We start from the raw sequence: 21,503 nt of genomic DNA, 5'->3' as shown, positions 1-21,503 counted from the left end.
AGATGAAAAAGTAATCACAACATTTATTTCGAAAAATTTATACACCATCATTTTGACTTGTGATGATGATGAAAAAAAAAAGACATATATATTAGATATACACAATAATTAGTGGGATAGTGTCAAATATAAAAGAACAATAAAAAAGGGGGAGATTACATTGTTTTATGATTGAATTTAAAAAGCCAAAATCTCACATAATTATTGATTATGTTTGTTGGAATTCAACTCTCTTGTTTCACAAGCATATTTTCAAATATGAAATCATATGTATTTTTCACAAAGCCTTACACTTTTTTTAATTTCAACAAGGCCAGTGGGTGTAACAACTTTTCAATAATGTTGAACTAAGCATTTTTGTTTCCCCTCCTTATTAATCTTTTTTTCTTTTTTCTTTTCAATTTCCCTTTTTTTTCCTCTCAAATATCAATACCTAATCTGCCAAACTCAAAACAACTTCTTTTGTTTCTTTTCTTCAATTCTCCTCTTATAATTTTTTCCCCCTATATAAACTCAATCTCCCCTAAGCTTTCTCTTCATATCCATTGCTACAATTTTTTTTTCTCAAACCAAAGAAAACAAACGTTTTGGCACTATGGCAGCACCATCGTCTCTATATTTGTTTGCCATTTTAGTCCTCTTTGCTTCGGCGGCGGCCTTGTCCTTGGCTCACCCACAAACCCATCGCCATCAATTTGTTGTATGTTTTAAGTTTTTTAAAATATTAATTTTGTATTATCTAAAATGGAAGTAATATTAATTGATTAATTTCATGCAGATTCAAGCTACGCCAGTGAAGAGGTTGTGCAAAACCCATAATGCTATTACAGTGAATGGGCAATTCCCTGGGCCGACCTTGGAGATGCGCAATGGTGATACTCTCATTGTCACTGTCATCAATAAAGCCAAGTACAATGTCACAATTCATTGGTAAGTTTAACAAATAAATAAATATATATATATATATATATATTTTTTTTAAACACTTAAAAATCAATTCCGATAACGTTATTAGTTATTATTTTTTGTAGGCATGGGATTAGACAGCTTAGAACTGGATGGGCTGATGGACCTGAGTTCGTGACTCAGTGTCCAATCAAACCAGGAAGAAGTTACACTTACAGGTAGAGATAATTGTTGTGCTATACATATTTCTACGAGTTTCATATCGATATTTGTGTTTATTATAGAAAAATTTCTTAAAGTATAAAATATCATTAATACAAATATAATATAACTAATAGAGATATATACCTATTTAAAAATAATAAAATATTTATTTATTAATTTAAATATTTTTTGATCTTCTTGTTATTGTAAAAGAAAATATTCATCAAAATCCATACAGAAATTTTCATAACATCAAGGGTCTGATATTAAGAGTATATATTAACATATGGTTGATGAATGTAACGTAGGTTTACCGTACAAGGACAGGAAGGGACTTTGTGGTGGCATGCGCATAGCTCGTGGCTTAGGGCTACTGTTTATGGAGCGTTGATTATTCGTCCTAGAGAGGGAGAGTCTTACCCTTTCCCAAAACCACACAGGGAAGCAACACTTCTAATGGGTAATAATTAATAACAAATAACCTTATCTTATTATTACATTCGACTATAATTAAAATAATTGCATCATTACAATTTTTTTTATTAAATTCTTTGTTTGGTGATTATTAGGCGAATGGTGGGATGCAAACCCTATCGATGTAGTTAGACAAGCCACAAGAACCGGAGCAGCTCCTAATATCTCTGATGCTTACACTTTCAATGGTCAACCAGGTGACCTATATAAGTGCTCAAGCAAAGGTAAATTTTCTTATTTTTGGGTTGTATCTATCTTTTTTATGATTTTTTTTTTTTTATCACGGAAGTAAAAAAGAATTCAAAAATATTTTTTTTAAAAAAATGAGATAGAAAATTTGCCTATTTAATGACAAAGCTTTAGTGTTTCAAAACTAGCCATGCATACAAATTTTCAAACTGTGTAAGTCTATATATAGTTTAGTAGATAAAAGATTGACTATTATTTTAAAATTCGAGCATTTGATATATTCTCAAGTGATTATTAAACTGAAAAACTTACCCGATATAAACATTCGAGCATTTTCTCAGTGTACAATTAATTACAAATTTTTACCATCCTTACAAATAAAGTTCAGTGCCAAATAACAAGATAAACCTCCATAAAAATTTATAAAAAAAAGTAAAAAGTAAAACCTTCTTAAAAGGAGGATAAAATTGGAGGTATAATCTTTTAAAATTTAAAATCTAAACTTAAAAATGTTGAGTATTATTTTCTCACCTCTTAATTATAGCAATTATCATCATAATATTTTGCAAAAGAATTTGAGTCGGAAGATTGATGCTGAAATAACATTTTTACGTTTGTGTACTGATTATGCAGATACGATAATCGTGCCCATAGATTCCGGCGAGACCAATTTACTAAGAGTAGTAAACTCCGCCTTAAACCAAGCTCTGTTTTTCACAGTGGCTAACCACAAACTCACGGTGGTCGGAGCCGACGCTTCCTACACAAAACCCTTCACCACCTCTGTTCTAATGCTCGGCCCTGGCCAAACCACTGACGTTTTAATCTCCGGGAACCAAGTTCCCGCTCGGTACTACATAGCCGCACGTGCTTACCAAAGTGCCCAAAATGCACCTTTTGGGAACACCACCACCACCGCCATTCTCAACTACAAATCTGCCCCTTGCCCCGCCAAGAAAGGCTCCCCCACCATCAAACCAATAATGCCGTTTCTCCCTGCCTTCAACGACACCGCCACCGTCACCGCCTTCAGCCGAAAATTCCGCAGCCCAAGACCGGTCCCTGTCCCGACCAAAATCGACGAAAATTTGTTCTTCACTGTTGGATTAGGACTCAACAACTGCCCACGAAATTTCAAACCCAGCCAATGCCAAGGCCCCAATGGCACTCGATTCACAGCCAGTATGAATAACGTCTCATTTGTTCTTCCTTCAAATATCTCGATTCTTCAAGCGTTTCAACAGGGGATTCCCGGCGTTCTTACTTCTGATTTTCCGGCTAACCCACCGGTGAAATTTGATTATACCGGCAATGTTAGTCAATCGCTTTTTCAACCGGTGCCGGGTACTAAAGGGTATAGATTAAAATATGGATCGACTGTACAAGTTGTGTTGCAGGACACTAGTATTGTAACGCCGGAAAATCACCCGATTCATCTCCATGGTTACGATTTTTACATCATCGCCGAAGGATTTGGAAATTTTGACCCCAAAAAGGATACTAAAAAATTCAACCTCGTTGACCCTCCTCTTAGAAACACCGTCGCCGTCCCTGTAAATGGTTGGGCCGTCATACGATTCGTCGCCGATAACCCAGGTAATTATTCCTCCTATATTTCAAAATACTACAGAAATTTAAATATATTATAGTCTTAGGTAACCTATTAATTTGATTCTTAGATTTTCCCATAATCCTTTAAACCTCAAACTTTGAATTATGACAAAGTAGGTATGATGAAAATTCAGGTTAAATTTAACATCTAAATTGACAAAGGAATAAGATGGTAATATTTTAAATTAAAGCAAACTCAAAACCACTAAATATCTAATTAAAACAAGTAAAACTCAAAATTCATTTTCTCTTCCTAATTACTAAAGTTTTTATATGATGTTATGAATTATTTAGGTGCTTGGATAATGCATTGTCACTTAGATGTGCATATCACGTGGGGACTAGCGATGGTGTTTCTTGTAGACAACGGTGTTGGACAGCTCCAGTCAATAGAGGCTCCGCCGCCGGATCTTCCCCTTTGTTAATTAGATCTAAGACCCAAAAAAATAATAACAATACCAATTTGAATGTTTTTCTTTTTTCTTCTTTTTTGTAGCTTTTAATTCAAATTAGTTTGTGAGTTTCTCTCTCTCTCTCTCTCTCTCTCTCTTTTTGTAATTTTTATTGTTTCCCCTGCATTAGGGGTATAGAATATGCTCTGTATCATTGTTCTTTTTTATTATATAAAGTGGTTATATTTCGATTACCAAATAGATTCCAAAATGATTCCATATAAGAAACACTTCTTTGCAAATCTGAATTAAATTCAAATTGGTCTTGAGTCAAAATTCAGAACACCTACTTGTTTATTGTACGTTAATCCACAATTAATATTTCAGGATTTAATTATCGATTAAAGCATATGTGAATTAATTTTCCCACCTATTTAAAGCGCAAAATTAGATTGGTCAATATTGGTTCAACCACACGCTTTCATTTGTTTATTTACTATAGATATTTTCATTTCAAAGTAATAGCATTTGTTGACTTTAAATCATCTATCTTAGTAAGTCATTTTAATTAATCAGCTACTAATTCAACATCTTTTAGAAAAATCATTTTGATGGTTGAAGTAGAAATAGACACACCTACAACAAATAAGATTCATCCATTACTTTTATTTTACGAAGAATAAATTGTTAAAAGGAGTATGAAAAATAATTTATAGACCCATCAATTTTCAAATCATAAACTTTTAATTTAATCAAATCGAAAGTTTACGATAGAACTTATGCAAGATGGAGCAACCTCAGTACTCGTGAATTATATATTTTCTTCTTCTATAATTAGTGGGTGTAATTCTTTTTTTAAAAATATTTCTAATAAATAGGGCTGCGGAAATGGCGTCAGCAAAGACGCTTTCCGAGGCAGTACACTTTGCAAAACATCACGGATGACATTAACCAAATGATGTTTCAACACGTCAACCTACGTAAATGCCATGTAATATATCCACGTGGCGCTACATTCACCATGCAACGTGACCCAATAAGAAAAGGTTACGTGGCAGAGAAAAATACAACCCAGCGCAAAAATTAGGGCATCATATTCTATTGTAATAGGAAGACACTGCATACACGTACTGCCCTACGTGCCTTAGGAATCTTATGGCATATGCCCACTTTATGGGAAACCTAAAATTTTACTTAAATCTCCAACCACATAAAGGTTTTTAATAATCATTTCAAATTTCAATTTTATGTCTTTGTAGAATTTACAAATGTTTAATGGAGTATATTCGAATTTCTAAAAATAATTAGGTACTTGGAAAATGTTAATAAATAATACGCTGTCTTAATCGAGAATAAATGAAATATATTTTCAAATATAGTAATATGGTTCATATATGTTAGTAATATTGATATACACTAACTAATAAAACGATGATCTAATAGAAGTATATAATTTGAAATTTTATAGTATATTACAAATATTTTAAAATATAGATAGATTTTTAACTAAAGTGAACATACTGAATTCAAATTCTCACTACCTTATTTGTTAACTCAAACAAAAAGGAAAGACACTTTTAACTTAATTAATACCCTTTTAAAAGTTGGCTTAAAATATAACAAATCGTTTTTTCTTGCAAATTTTCTCTTATCAATCAATCATTTTCTATTTTTTCTTCACACTACTTAATAGAAAAACACTTTTGGAAAATATTTGAAGTACTAAATTGCATTTAAAGTGAAGTTAATATGCTATATAACTAAAAAGTCTACATATTTGACATGTAGAATTGTGATAAGAGATTCTATTTTTTTATAAATGCATAAATGGTAATATGTAACACTATTTAGATTGATTGATGAATGAAGTGGACCAAAATACTTCTTTAATTAACATGTCTTTTACTACGTTAATATCTGGGATAAAATTGAGTTTTTTTTTTTGATATCGAAGAGTGGCTGAACCGATTACGGTACATCTAAATTAATTTTACGAGACAATCCATTCATCTAATAGAATCAAATTGAATTAAATTTAAGTAAGTAGATATGATTTACATACACTTGGTAACCCATTTCATCTCAATTTTTTTTTAATGCAAGAAACTCTTCTTATTTTTTTTTAAAATACATTTTAATTGTTTTAAATTAAAGTGAGATGCATGAAGATTCAACTACAAATTACAGGATGAAGTTTTATTTTACTTTAAATACTTTAGTTATGATTATTTTGGTGTATCATAATGATATAAAGGAAGGCCTGGTAAGAAGGAGATTGTATTTTTGTAATATTTAAATGTAAAGTCCTTGGTAGGCAAGAAAATGACCTTTGAGTTCGGGAAAGTTCTAGTGACACGTGCCACTAATTAAGATTTTAAAGAGCCACGAAGCGACTAAGAAATTGCCACGTCCTCATTATTTTATTTAATTCTCTTGAGGCTGAGGATAAATATCAGAAATCTCTAGAAGAAGGCTATAAATATTTCCTTCTCCCACTTTCACGGCTCCGATTTCTAAACTTGCAGATTCCAAAAAACCAAATATCTTCTTCACCATAAACTAAGAACCCCTCGTTTCATTGCAACAATACAACTTTGCATTAACCAACCACACTTCAATTTTTTTAAGAAATTTCAGAATCACAGAAGCAACAACCAAAAAATATTCCAAGGAAGAGGAAACTGCATACATACTTCGATAGGGATTCTTCACTTCGTATGATATCAGAGACGATTGAGAGGTTAGTTCTTCAAATTTCCTTTTCAATATCTGTAATTATCCGTCTTCTTCTTCTTCTTCTTTTTTTTTTCTCTTTAAGTGAATAGTTGACTGAGGAATTTATGCTTGGCTTGTAGCTTTTTGCATCCTTAATTTGCAATATTGAATTCAAATTTTGAGTTCTTGAGATTTATCTTTTGGGCTTTGCTTAAAAATTAGGTTTCCAGCTTATTCTGGAAGTTTCTTCGTTACTTTTGATGATAATTTATTACTCTTCATTTTCCTTATTTTAATATTGTTTCAATACTTGGGGCTCAAGGAATCTGCGGGTTTCTTCCCCCTTGTTTAGAAAGTTTCAATTACTTGACTCCGAATTGGTTTACCTGGGGCTCAAGAAATATGGGGTTTTAGTGCTTCTTTTGTTAGGAAGTTGAAGTTACAAAGCAATCGGCGAACTATTTTTTTTCTTTTTTTTTTTTTGGTTTCTTCGATTTCAGTTGAAAATGGTCGAGAAAATGGGTCACAGTGATCAATATTCTGATGCAATTTCTTTACCTACAAATTCAATCAGGAAGAGGAAGTCACGGAGTAGACGAGATCGATCGACCGTGGCTGAGACTCTTGCCAAGTGGAAAGCATATAATGAATGTTTCGATTCTAGTAATAATGGTGGCAAGCTTATCCGTAAAGCTCCAGCAAAAGGGTCTAAGAAAGGATGTATGAAAGGCAAAGGAGGACCCTTAAATTCACATTGCAATTACAGAGGTGTGAGACAGAGGACTTGGGGAAAATGGGTTGCTGAGATTCGTGAACCCAATAGAGGGAGTAGGCTTTGGCTTGGTACTTTCCCTACTGCCATTGAAGCTGCTCTTGCCTACGACGAGGCTGCAAGGACGATGTACGGTCAGACTGCTCGTTTAAACCTTCCCAACATTAAAAATAGAGGGCAGCTACAGGGGATTCTCTTGGAGGAATACCTGGGGCTGCGTAACTCGGATTCTTCAACCACTACTTCTGCATGTTCAGAATCGACTACTACGACTTCCAACCAATCTGAGGTCTGTGTGCCTGAGGAGTTCACAATGAGGCCACGACTTGTTTCCTTAAACGTGAAGACTGAAGATGGAGAAGGTGAATCGAAGACCGGTGATCATGGTGATGAGACTGCAACACCGATGAATCAAGTGAAACATGAGGATCGTAATGATCAGCTAGTTGCATTAGGGGCTGAGTTTCCTTGTCTGGATCAGTTGGAGAACTTTCAAATGGATGAAATGTTCGAGCCAAGGACGGGGACTCAGGCTGGCCATATGGTGATGCCAGTGAGCTTAGAGAAGCAAGTGAAGGATGAAGATCTGGATGCTGTATATTGTGGACGGAGTGATGATCAAGCAGTCTTATCAGAAGCTGGGGTTCCAAGTCTATATGATTTACATAACTTTCAAATGGATGAATTGTTTGATGTGGAAGAGCTTTTAAGTCTCATAAATAGTGATTCCTTGCATGATCCAACAAACATCGTGAAGGGCAATGCAGATGCTTATACGAACATGGCGCCTTCTCATGTTGGCAGTGTTGGGTCTGAGAAGCCACCAAATAGGTCATACCAAATCCAAAATCCCGACGCTAAGCTTCTCGGAAGTCCCCAACAGATGGAGCGAACTCCGGCCGATGTTGACTACGGATTTGATTTCCTGAAGCAGGGAAGGGAGGAGGATCTGAATGCAGCAGCAGATGATTGTGTTAGATACCTGAACGAAATTGGTGATTTAGGATTTTGAAGGGCAATTTTTCGGTTGGGCGGACTAGAAGTTCTTTCGTTTCTTTTATTTTTTAAAAAGAACACACTTAAAAACATTGCTGACTCTGTATTTGGGTTTGTGTAAAATACTTTTAGTGTTTGAAGCTGACAAATTCTTCCTAGGTTTTAGTTTTGGAGGATATGTCTGGCTTTTCTGATAAATGATTTACATACTGAGTTAATTACAGCTACCTAACAATGTTTTTTCAGTTAGTGTAATAAATTTTGCCTTCCATGGATCAAGAGTAAATCGTGTTTGTATCAAATCACTCTTACATGAGGTTCATTTCAGTATATGGTCTTCCTCTCTTCTTTGATTTTCCAGTACTACAGGTTCTTTCTTCTACTTGATGAAAGAGGAGTTCTTGTACAGAATTTTCTTGTGAAGTCATCAGAATATGGTAATAGTGGATAATACTTATTCATGTATCTTGCGCTAATTTGTTCTTATCTTATTGGAGGTTCTCTCTAATTTGATTAGTACATTTATTATTAATAAATAGAGAAAGAGTGTCTTAATCTTGCTTAAATTTTGTCAAATATTTTAATCATTTTAAAATCACATTGCTATCGCTTGATATTCATTTGAAATTTTCAAATGAAATGGAGTTGTCAGATGGACGATATCTTGTTAAATAATCTTTAGCTTCAAAACAAGGAAAATTGTTGTGAACGGAAAAAATAGTACTATTTACTAAGTAAACTAGTTATAAAATATATTAAGAACAATTAAATAAGATATACATTAGGAAATTGGACCTGTTTCATACTAGAGGTTTTGTATTAAAATTTATGAGAGGAGTAGTTCATATATTAAGCTTTTAAAATCTCCAACACTTTTTTCGTTTCTAAATTTTTGTTTTTAAATTTTCATTCTGAATTTTTCAATTTTCAGTCCCCCTTCGTTCTTAAGTTTTCATTCTGAATTTTTCAATTTCCAGTCTACTTCTTCATTCGATTGCACAGTCTATATATGATCTCTTTCTTCTTTATTTCTTTCGTAGACAAGATTCTTTAACTTCAGTTGAAAACCATCGACTTTCGATCAACGACCACCCACCGCCGCAGATGGCTTTAAGATACGAGAGTCATAAGTTGGGCGGTGACCTCAGATCCTCGACTCCTCTAGCGATTAGACGTTGAGGGTTGTTCGTCTACCATGGCTGAAGAGATTGAAACTTGATGGTGGTGGTGTTAGCTTGGATTGTTCCTGTGTGAATTTTGGATTACAGAATCTAAGAAACATAGGATTTGGGATCATCGATTGCGGGAGGATTTCTTCTTTTTTCGTTTATGATCTATGTGTTCTAAGTTGATTTCTGTCGGTCTTTTCTTTTTGTTGTTGAACATTCCCCTTTTTTCAAAAATTTTTTATTTCTTTTTCTCTTCTTCTTTGATATTTCATTTTTTTAACAACATAGGAATTATAAATATTAACGATTATATATATGTTTGGCACTTCGTAGGCACATTTTTGTAGATATCTATAAATCAACCACAAATTACTTAAAACATTACAACCTAACTAATAGTTTCAACAAATTACAGAACTATTAACGAACTAAAGCTATCATAATTGCAGATAGTCAAGATAAAACTTAACTAAAAATTACAAAAGTTATAAAACAATAACAGCCTTCACAAACACAAATATTGAAATCGTTACACTCCCTTCCTCAAATTCAATTCTACCCTTTTAATTTTTAATTCAATCCCTCTAAATTTTCAATTCTTCTCAAATGTTCAATATAAACGTCCGTAATCTAAATTAATTCTTAAATTTAAAATTAATTTTTAAATCTATAAAACACATAAAATTCTAATTCTAATCCAAAACTAAATCCTAAAACTAATTCAAACCCTAAATTCTAAAACTAATTAGAAACAAAAACTAATACTAAAACCTAAACTAAACCAAAATAAAAACTAAATTACTGAAGACGAACAACGACAAGGGAATAACGACGAGTGACGACAACAAGACAAACATACTACACTTTTTCTCTTCTCGGTCTCTCTCGTTTTCTTTCTACCTCTTTTAGTTTTGTGATTTACATAACTGAAAAAGTGCTATTTAAAAGCACACTTCTAATACATAACGAAAACGTCAAGAGAAGTCACTCAGTCTTAATGCCATTAGTAATGTATCGTTATTGTGGGCTATTAAAACAGACACATTACTAATGGCGTCGAGAATAATTAGCCACTATCCCTGCATTATGTGTGCGTGTCAAAAGAAAGGAAGCATATTATTTAATTGGTTCCTTTTCCCCGATGCTATTGCTAAATATGTCGTAAATATAAGCCACATTTTCGACGTTTATTGCATGGTGTCAAGAAAGGTGTGACAACTAAATAATATATTTTCTTTTTCTCGATGCCTTTTAATAAACGTCTTAAATGTGGATGTCCTTCCCGACGTTTCTCAGTATCTCGTCGGGGAAAAGAAAAATGTATTTAGTTGTTACACGTTTCTTAACGTTTATATGTTAGTTGCATCAGAACCGGTCTACCTTTACCCAATGCAGTAAGCACAACGTCGGGAGCGATCAATTCTACTAACGTAGAGAATACTACGTTGGTGGAACACTTGTCTCCTGACGTTCCTTTTATCGACGTTATTTTATGCGTCAAAAGAATTTCAATTTCTTGTAGTGATCCTCTTAGTAAGTCTTGTTCTTGTCCAATCTTAATTTATTTCAATCCAAAAACAAAAAGAGTTATCAATAAGATTCGGTGGAAAATTTGAAAATAATGGATGAAACAAAACAATTATTTTTATTCAATTCTTGGTGGTCGATCTCGACTATATTTAACTGAAAATTTCCAAAAGTTGTGAATTCCAATAGATAGATAATTATTGTGGGTTATACGTGGACAATTTTTCATTTTTACTTTCATAATCATTTCTACGAAATGAGATATAACTCTTATCTATAAGTTTAGGATCTTTGGAATCATAGTGCAACCAAATGGATTGTATTCTAGGTTCTTCTTGAATTTATAATATCATAAACTTTTCAATGACTATATTCTTATTAAAAGAGAGAGAGTTTGATTATTCCTCAGTCTAAAAAAAATGTCAAATGTTTCTAGAGCAGTTGTTGTGAGATACTTGATAGTATTTTTAAATATAATAATTAAATGCATCCTAAATATAATAGATTCTAACATCCGTAGAGTTTTGTTAACGGTAAACTCTATCTTTGATAAACTCTTATAAGTGATATGATTCGTAAATTTTGTTACATCTACAATTTTTTTTTGAATTATGCTCATTTTTAATTCAAACAATTCTATGTACAACTTGACTTGAGTACTTGTTTATTTATTTATTTTTGTAATTTGTACTAATTAAGTTGAAAGGATATATATAATGTTAAGTCCTAAGATGAGGCCAAAAGATTCATTTATCCTTCATTCGTTGCACTTAAGCTTTTGATAAGATGAGACCAAAAGAGAGTGATTAATGTAAGGGCAACATCTTCAATACCCTAAACCTAAAAATTTGTCATGAAAGATAAAGTTATCAAATTTGAAGTGCTGAACCGATAAGGATGAAAATGTGCAATGTATGAATGATAGAATTAATTTTACAAATGAATTGTTTCTTCTTTTCCAATAAATTTGATCTCCTAAAAAGGATAATGCATACCCTTAGTTCATCACCTTTGTACACCCATCATAATTAAAAGCTGAAATAATCTACATATTAAAGATATATATTGGATTGGATAATGTCACTTCTATCTGTTGTTTTTGTGTTTGTGTGTGTTTTTTAACTATAAGACTTTAGGGTAGGTTAAAAAATATGTAGTCTATCTTTCTCGAGTCAAATAAAATTTAGTTCAAGATTTGAATTTGCGACATTTTGTTTATGTTAACTCACTAGACGGACGATGATGGTACGCGTACAGTGACAAAGTTATACTTTTATCACCAACACACTTTAGTCTTTATAACTAGCATGTCTTACAAAGACACCTGAATGATGACAGCACACATGTGGTGACAAGATTATATTATCATCACGCATTAACATACCTTAGTCTCACAACTATAATCTGTCTTAGTATTGATACTCTTTAAAGTTGGACAAAAGTCTGAACCTTTGCTTATGAGTCTATGCCTAAAAGTCATTTCCAATAGTTTAGTGTGAACCTAATATGCAAGTCTATATAGTCTTACATTGATTAGTTATTCAATCTAAAGTTTTGCTTTGTTGTTCTAAGTGGTTTGAGGCTCGTGCATGCACTCAAATCTACCACTTTTCTTTGAATTAAAATTTTCGACTGAGTTGTATGTGTTTAACTTCTATGTGATTTGTTGGTTTTCGTCTTTGTTTGTTTTGCTTTTTTTTTCTTTTCAATCTTTAGGGGTGTGAGAACTCTCTTTTTAGGTTTATGAAATTGGGTTAAACTCATTAAAAAAAGGTGAAATTCTTTTTTTTTTTAAATTGACGTAAGCACAAGTTCAAAAAAAAAAAGAAAAAAAAACAAATGGGTCTTAAATTTAAAAGTTAAAAGAAAATGATTTTTTTTTTTTTTTTTTTTTGTGGTTGTGTTTTACTTTCTAAATTATAAAATCATATAATTGCAAATTGTCATAAATTAAAATATTTTTTTTGTAAAGCGCAAATTGTTATTAAGAATAATATTACTAGGCAGGAATTTATTTGATTTCAACACCTAATCAATTGTATACTATATGTTCTCGAAAGACCAATCATATTATGGAAAAGGACATTATGATTTTATATATTAATATCATATTAAAGTGGTCCATTTTTTTATTAAATATTTACACATTAATACAAATACAATTATTAAAAGGGAATATATTATTCCATTAAAAACAGTTAAAATACTAAAAAAAGAATATTCTCATCCAATCCCATTGCAGAGTGTATTGTTTGTTTTCATCCAGATTTGTAAAACCATCCTTTTCAAATTCTTATATATGACTTTTCCCAATAAATAAATAATATATATACACTTTTAAGTTTTTGTCGATGTAAACTAAAATTTGATTTGATTTTAATTTATATATTTAGTGCCTTAATTTTAAAAAGTTCACATTTTAATATGAAATAACACCTAACCCAAACTAGTAACTCGATTTGAAGAAATACCACCTATATTTGAAGATGCAACGTGTGCTAACAAAGATAGTTTTACTAAAGAATAGTTAATTGATTACAATATTATACTTATATATGTAACTATTAGAGACACACGAACAATCTAACTTTAATCTTTAGAAAAGGGTTACGTAGGCTCTTTGGTAAGTACGTGAATGAAGACCACATCAGTTGATTGACTTAGGCTTCCTTTAAGTATATGAGAATCTTTTGGCAAGAAATTGACAATGTTTTACGATGATATAGAGAAAAACAACTCAAGATGTATAGTACTTGATGAAGAATGACGTACTCGTAGTGTAGCGCATGGTTCAAATACAAATAAATGCACAACAATTCTTCAAAATGATATTTCTAAGAAGAATAAAACAACACCTTACATATGCAACATCAATAGGAAAATACATACCCATAACATGCTAAGACTAATGAAGGAAAGAAAACAACCCTTGAGAATGGACACAAAAAATTTCAAATAAGGAAAGAATTTTCAGATAGAATCTACACTACACATGCAATTGCATAAAAGCAATCAAGCAACTCAAGCAAGAAAAAAACAAAAAACAAAACATCTCGAGAGATAAAGATGAAGATCGAAGAAACGAAGAATCACTACGCTTCAAAAAATATAGCAAACGAAAAAACTCTAACATCATCCTTACATTTTTAGCATAGATTTTAGATTTTAAACCTTAGTAATTTATTTTTTATTTATGACTTTCACGCGAAATCTTCGGAGAAATGTAATTCGTAAAATTTAACTTTGTATAATGATTTATATAATGTTGTGGATATAATCTCAAATATTGACTTATTTGATACTTTTTCTTGAATGCAAATTAAAACTTAGAACTTCTCGTTTTTCGGAAAGTTGTACTTATAAGTCTATTTGAGTTTTATTCTTATAGAATTCAAGAAAAGTTTAATCTTTCAAATTTTCAATCTTTACGAAGATTGTAATCTTGGGGTTGATAAAAACTTGCATGTATTGAGAGTTTATAGAAGTTTGAATATTCAATTCTTCTTTCAACCAAAATCCCTCAAATAAATGACAATGTCTCTATTTATAGAGAATTTTCATTGATTTTAGATGGGTTTGGGCTCATATGCTTGTTAGACTTCGATTTGAGCTCATTTACTAACTGGGCTTAGACTTTGGTCCATATGCTCATTGGAGGGTTTTGGTCAATTATCCTCGTTGATCCAATTTTTATATTTGTGGCCTGAATTGGGTTGGATACGAGAAAACTTAATTAGCCAACCCCAATCAAATTATAATTATAACAATATTTGTTGTGATGACGTGACAGAATTTAATTTGTCAAAAATTATTGTTCTAACCGTAACTTTTAATGTAAACTTTGAATTACTTAATTAAAATAATTAAAATAATGTGGATTTTAAAATAAATTTAATTTAATATAATAAAAAATTTTCTATCGATCAAAATCCAAAGGTACAAAGTTGATATTTTAAAATTTAAAAACAAAATAAAAATTAAACTCAAACGTTTAGAGTAAAATATGAAAGAACAAAACTCATAATTGCGACGTGGGTTTGTATTGATTATCAAGAAGACATTAGTGGGAAACTTGAAGTAATAAAATGGGTATAAGAAAGAAGTCAAATTTTGTGTCTCTATTAGTGGTTTACCAAAATTAAGCATCTAATCAAAATAGAAGGGAGAAAAAGAAAAGCAAGTTGTGAGGCAAGTTGGATATAAGATACACATAATTAGGTGATATTTCTAAACTTTTTATTTTTGACCATGTAATTCATGGCTTTAGCCTAAACTTTTGGCAACCAACTTGGATAACCTTCAAAAACTTTTTAAATCCTTATTTTCTCTAATTCAATTCTCATACCCAACTTGTTTTACCTTTTTTATTTTATAAAAAAATATATTCAATTTGTATTTATATTAATATCTTTAATATGTTCAAATATAACAAAAAAAAAAAATTAAACCAAAATATTTGTAGTACTTTATTATTTAAAATAACTAATATTAATTTTATTAAACATCAAATTGATTCTTATGCATGTTGCAATGTTAGGTGGAGGCCGATAATATTTCAGCTGCTTCTGACATTAATTTATGAACAGATATATTCATATAATATTATGGTATTATATTACATATACACTAATTGATTAAATTAATAGCTCTTTTTAGTGGACTTGGTTAATTATAACAATTCCCTTTAGTTGATTTTTCTTTTTAAAGGACACTAACTTCTTCGTCTCTTTAAGCTTTTTGATTATATTATTATTGTTATAGAATCTATGGGAGATTATAGGATATTAATTAAGTTCCTGCAGTCTCTAGCTAGCTTTCTCTTTATAGAATTAAGAATTCTATTTATGAAAGGTTGGTGTGGCTGATTAATTAAGGTGCAAATTAATTTATATTGTGTTTCCTTAATTAATTGGAAAATTATATATATATAAGAAAATAATAATAATAAAGGAGTAGATGCTTAACCTTAATTAAAGCGCCTGCGTTTCTTTATTAATTAATTGCTTATTGTGATTCTTAATTGGAAAAGTATTATCTAATGATGAGAAAGTAATAATTATTGCATAAACAGATTTGTTAAATGAAGTTAAACAATTGTTTTCTTACCCATTAAACTATCCAGCTTTGTTGACATAATTTTAATTCAACGGAATCTATCACCCACTTTCATTCATATCCAATGCTTATCTATTTTTTCTTTAAAATGATAAATATATAAAAGTGGTTAATTCTAAAAATAATCTACCAAATTTATTCTGAATTTAATGTGGAAATATAAACAGACGATAAAAATAAGGTAAAAGAAAAAATATCGTTAAAAATGGTGTCTAAATGGTCTATTTTTATATTCTTGTATTATTTAAAATAGTATTGTTTTTTAAAACTTATTTATGTATTATTTCATCTAACTTATCACGGTTTAAGAAAAAAAATATATTTTATATAAATTAATTTAAACATATATTTACTCGTGATATTTTATTTTTTAATACATCAATTATGTAGATACATGGAGAAAAATAATTAGAGACTGAAAATTAGACGAGTTGAAAGTCGAGGGAATATGATACCAAGTTGTAAAAATAAATCTTACTTCTTCACTTAACATTACAAATATATGGGTATTTACAGTAACCAAATATAAAGATAAAAAATATTATAACAAATGTAGTTATTCACTTTAATTGATGATATTCAATTTTTTATTTTAATATAACTATTATTCAAAATTGCATTCATCTTGTGCTCTTATATTATAATTATATACCTTTCAATTAAAAATATATAATTAAATACATTTTCGACGAAAAGAAAAGTAAACACATATATTTATATATAATATAAATATATAGAAGATTGTAAAAAATATAACACTAAAAAAATATTTGATATGTGATCAACTATGATAAAACGATTGAAATATATATAAAAAAAGGCGTAATAATTTAAAATGCACTGATAAAATATAATTTTTGTGTATAAAAAAGGCCGAAGGTCAATGCTGGAAAATTTTGAAATATTAATTTCATGAAGATTCTATTAGAAATGTGCATCCTTACTTTTAATTTTCATAACAAAGAAAAAAAATGTCAATCTTGAAAAGTCCAATTATTTTTTTTAAAAAAACCATAAAAATAATTTGACTAAAAGAATAAATGAGATGAATCTTATAATCATTTATTTTGTAGTATTTTTTTAATATATTTATTATACCTTTATGAATAACGCACCTATATTAGTTATTAACTACATCCTACCATATCAACTATGAAACAATACCAACTTCTCTACTCCATAAAATCCATGTATTTGATATAGAGATTAGGTACAATTGGCACCCTTCGATTTTTTTTAAAGAAATATTCATATGACAATTGTTGTAGCCAATGACAATTTTGATCATAGTGAACAACTGTTTGGGCTATTTTTATTCTGTTTTTTTTTTTTAAAAAAGAATGATAGATTATATGACGCAACTTAGGGTCAAGAAAAAATTGAAAAATTGGGGGAAAATGTCAAATTAGACACAATAACATAAATTGATATTTGATTTTGGTAAGAATAGAAAAAGAAAAAGGAAAAGTAAAGGCAAGGAGAAGACAATTGTAGATGCTGTGTATCTAGGAAAGTCCTTAAACTTCCAGAATTTATTTATATACACATTATATTTCGTGGAAATGGCAAAATTGAAGTTTGAATATTGGAAAATAAGGTGGTGGATATTTAATTTTAATACCAAGTCCAAACAAATGGCCTTTGCAACTTGCTAATCCCACTTGCAATTCTAAGGCAACGGCAACTGCTAAAAGTAAGTTCTAATAACAGCAAAATTTGTTCCCAAGTGGATCTCTATTTCTCTTTCTTTTTTTTTGTTCTTTATATAAACATATTTTATCTATTTATTTAACATTTTAAATAAATACCCTCAAACCCTCAAACCAAACCCAATATTTATTCTCTTTCAACTCAGCCCCTTACCCTCAAAATTAATCAAAATATGCCATCGTCGCTTCAATTCTACCGCTACACCGCCACTACTCCCACCCCCGCCCTTAATCCAAAAAACCACAAACATGGGGTGGCCTCGGAACAGTGCAGCTCCGTCGTGGTTCAAACCATCGATGCTCCGGTGGCCGTCGTTTGGTCGTTGGTTCGCCGATTCGACAACCCACAAACGTACAAGCACTTCTTGAAGAGCTGTCGGGTTGTGGAGGGAGATGGGGAAACGGTTGGGACGGTGCGTGAGGTGGAGGTGGTGTCAGGTCTGCCAGCGGTGTCGAGTAAAGAACGGTTGGAGATTCTGGATGATGAGAAGCACGTGATGAGCTTTAGCGTCGTGGGAGGAGACCACAGGTTGAATAATTATCGGTCGGTGACGAGCTTACACGTAGCACCGGGAGGAAGAGGAACGGTGGTTGTGGAGTCGTATGTGGTGGATGTGCCGCCGGGAAATACAAAAGAAGAAACGTGTGTGTTCGTAAATACGATCGTGCGGTGCAATTTACAATGGTTGGCTCGAGTATCGGAGAATATTGCCAAAGCAAAAATGAAAAGTATATAAGAAAGAACAAAAAATATTTACTACTTTAGGCATTATAATGTGAATAATAAAACTGCTTCAAAAATTTTGTTTCTTTTTTCTTTTTTTGGTCGATGTAAACCGACTTTATTAACTTACATTTTTAATATTACATCTTTTCTTTTCTTTTCTTTTCTTTTCTTTTTTTCTCTAATGGTTGTTATGATCTTGATCAAGTAAAAGCTATGTAAGTTTCTTTTTGTCTATTATTATATATCTATACATATTTGTAGGTATTGTCATCTTGGATGTAAAAAGTGATGGAATATTTAATTGGGTGTTTGATTTTATGGAAATAGCATAATTTTCGTCATATTGTTACTAAAGTGGAAATGGATAGAATTTAAGAGGTTCTTAACTTTAAAAATGTGTTACTGGATGAGATGAGAAGATTTGAGTAATAAATGTAAGAACTCGGAACTAGAAAAGAAAGGAAACGACATAATAAAGGGGAATGAAGATCAGGTTGATTAAGTGAGGAAAAGAAGCAAAAAGAAATTCCATTTAGAAAAATAAATATTTTTTTATATATATGTTGTTAATTACAATATTTACCACCAAAATCGAGTGTAGCTTTTAGTATTCTTGAACAAAGTCCATTGTTTTTTTCTTCTTTTAAATAAAAAGAGTAAGTGTAATGAGCTTTTTCTATAAAGGATAAATAGTTTTATCTTTTTTTTTTTTTATAAAACCTAAAAAAAAATATATCAAACTTCAGCTTCTATTTATTTATTTATTTTGCCATATTTCATATATTGTTTTTATTCGTAAGAATTTCTCTACTGATCGATAAAAATAGGCATGATTTGAAAGGCAACTAATTATGTTTAATTAAAATGGTTTAATAATTTGCTTACTTTTACATTATCCAAAATGATAATATATATCTATTGAAGGAAAGCATTAAAATTATGGATGAATATGAGAAAAGAAATGTACATTGAAGGATAAATTTTGTTAATAAATATAAAAGTTGTTAGATGAATAAATAGTTAATTTATTTAACCATATACCATAGTTGTATACATAAAGGACATGAGAAGAGATAAATTACCGGCATTGAAATTATTTAGGAATAGAGAAAAACAACACATGCAAGTTCCAACTTGGCCTTGTGGTTTCAATTAACTCATCAACTTGTCCAATAGGATTTAAAATATTCCCTTTTTAAAATAATATTATTTACAAAAATGTCAACTTGGTATTTATTTTTGTATTTTTCATTGTTTTAAAAGAATATTTATGTAATTTATAGCTGTAATGAGGATGTGGGAGCTGCAATTTGCTTTTGTTAATGTTTCAACAATTTTTTTAACCTAAAGAAGATAAATTTGGAACCGTCGGCAGGACTCAATTCTTCCATTCAAATTTTATCATGCCTTTTATTATTGTTATTTTTTACTCTTTTTTTCCCATTATTATTTATCACTAAATTATTAACAATCTATATTTCTTTGGTTTCATTTTGTTTTGTTTTGATCGGCCAATTCCCATTTCTATTTTTGAGGGTGTAGGATAATGGGTTCAAAGATATCCTGATCTATGAAAACAATTTCAGGATTTTGTTTTATTTCTTTTAATTAGATATCAAATAATAATGTATGAAATCCTCCATATGAACCAACATCAACATGCATCCATATATGAGTACCTATGAGAGACTATATAACATTGAGGTTTATTGATGAAAATAAATTTAGGATAATGGGCTAAATATGTTTAATAATTCCTAACTGTCTGTTAGGTATTTCAAATTTCGGTTTAGTGACACATTTTTTTATTATTTTGATTCTAGAATAAATAATCTATATTCAAGGAATACAAGTATATATTTTTAATCATATAGATTATGATTATATATATATGGGTTTTTCCGGCGTTTTTGGGCCTGTGTGAAGACATTTAATCTGGGCTTCATAATTAAAACTAATTTCATGCTTCATCACATCCGTTTTGTTGAAGGTGTGAATTAATAAACTTTATATCTCCACAATATTCATATATACAGTATTACATGATCGATAAGAAATATGTAAGAAATATGAATGAAGAACACATAAGTGAGGAGTTAATTCATTGATTCAGGAGAACCTGAACCTGTCATCGAAGAGATCCATCGTTATCGTCAGGGGAGCTTGAATTTATATATGTAAGTTGTGGAGATAACTTAATAATTGTAACTTTCATATTTGAGTTACAAACTTATGAATCTCAACGATATTTTTCGTATTTGTCGAACTGGATTACCAAAGTTGAATCATAAATCGGTGGCATAAAAAACTGTCATAATAATTTTAAAATCTAAAAAAATTCATATGTTTTTAGCTAAAATCGAGTCTTTTTTATATTTGCATATATTTGATGATTGTTTTTTAAGTCGTTAACTAACAATGTCAAAAACTCATAATTTTTTTTAAAAAAATAAAAACGATTTTTTTACATAAAAAAACACATTTTTAGCTTTAATGATTCATTTTTTTAGTCTTAAATATTTCACACAAAAAAAGGAGAAAAAAAACTCAGTCTTTTTACTTGAGTTGTCTTAAAAGATGTATCGGGATGTTCTTGTTTTGGCTATTGTCTCATATGGATCTTGCCATGTCAAATCCTCTCCCAAACCACCTCCTCTCTCATAAATTAGTTCTATTTTCTCTTGCTACAGGAGTCATCCCTATCCGCGTCTTGCTAGCCAAGCCAAGCATACACTTCAACAAATGCGTGCTTATCAAATAGTTTAAATACCTCACATGCATGGTAAATAACTCGTAAATCAGATTAAACTCAAACATGCTAAAATTTTTGGCTAGCAAATATATAAAGAAGTTTTTATTTGAAATTCATTTCTTCACGCTCACATACATGAGCTAAGCCCTCAACCTGTAAAGTTGTCCAATTTTCTCTTGATTTGAAATAGTGATAATTTAAATCCAAATTAATCCCTTTAGGGACTCTTTGGTGCCCATGTTTGA

General features: G+C 30.6%; 3 protein-coding genes across 4 annotated transcripts; all 3 read left to right on the top strand.

The window, feature by feature from the left end:
* The first annotated feature begins 423 nt into the window (after positions 1 to 423).
* LOC101221525 (laccase-12) lies at positions 424 to 4,037 on the top strand. Its single transcript, XM_004138364.3, has 7 exons — positions 424 to 700; positions 779 to 930; positions 1,032 to 1,124; positions 1,419 to 1,570; positions 1,680 to 1,808; positions 2,407 to 3,369; positions 3,679 to 4,037. The coding sequence occupies exons 1-7, from the start codon at positions 596 to 598 to the stop codon at positions 3,807 to 3,809; spliced, it is 1,725 nt and encodes a 574-aa protein (XP_004138412.1). The 5' UTR covers positions 424 to 595; the 3' UTR covers positions 3,810 to 4,037.
* A 2,218-nt stretch (positions 4,038 to 6,255) lies between these two features.
* Positions 6,256 to 8,586, top strand: LOC101215431 (dehydration-responsive element-binding protein 2C). 2 transcript variants are annotated; one of them, XM_004138510.3, is made up of 2 exons: positions 6,256 to 6,516; positions 7,066 to 8,586. In XM_004138510.3, the coding sequence occupies exons 1-2, from the start codon at positions 6,494 to 6,496 to the stop codon at positions 8,273 to 8,275; spliced, it is 1,233 nt and encodes a 410-aa protein (XP_004138558.1). In that variant the 5' UTR covers positions 6,256 to 6,493; the 3' UTR covers positions 8,276 to 8,586. The 2 variants fall into 2 exon arrangements, with proteins under 2 accessions (XP_004138558.1, XP_011656418.1); XM_011658116.2 differs by having other exon boundaries at positions 6,263 to 6,516; positions 6,992 to 8,586.
* A 9,229-nt stretch (positions 8,587 to 17,815) lies between these two features.
* On the top strand, positions 17,816 to 18,776 carry LOC101221757 (abscisic acid receptor PYL4). Its single transcript, XM_004138365.3, has one exon. It carries the CDS (start codon positions 17,953 to 17,955, stop codon positions 18,514 to 18,516), a length of 564 nt encoding a protein of 187 aa, XP_004138413.1. The 5' UTR covers positions 17,816 to 17,952; the 3' UTR covers positions 18,517 to 18,776.
* The last annotated feature ends 2,727 nt before the right edge of the window (positions 18,777 to 21,503 follow it).

This window comes from Cucumis sativus, chromosome 6 (genome assembly GCF_000004075.3).
Source record: "Cucumis sativus cultivar 9930 chromosome 6, Cucumber_9930_V3, whole genome shotgun sequence".
NCBI lineage: Eukaryota > Viridiplantae > Streptophyta > Magnoliopsida > Cucurbitales > Cucurbitaceae > Cucumis > Cucumis sativus.
The sequence above is the reverse complement of the archived record's forward strand: the minus strand, read 5'-3'. Positions and strand labels throughout refer to the sequence as shown.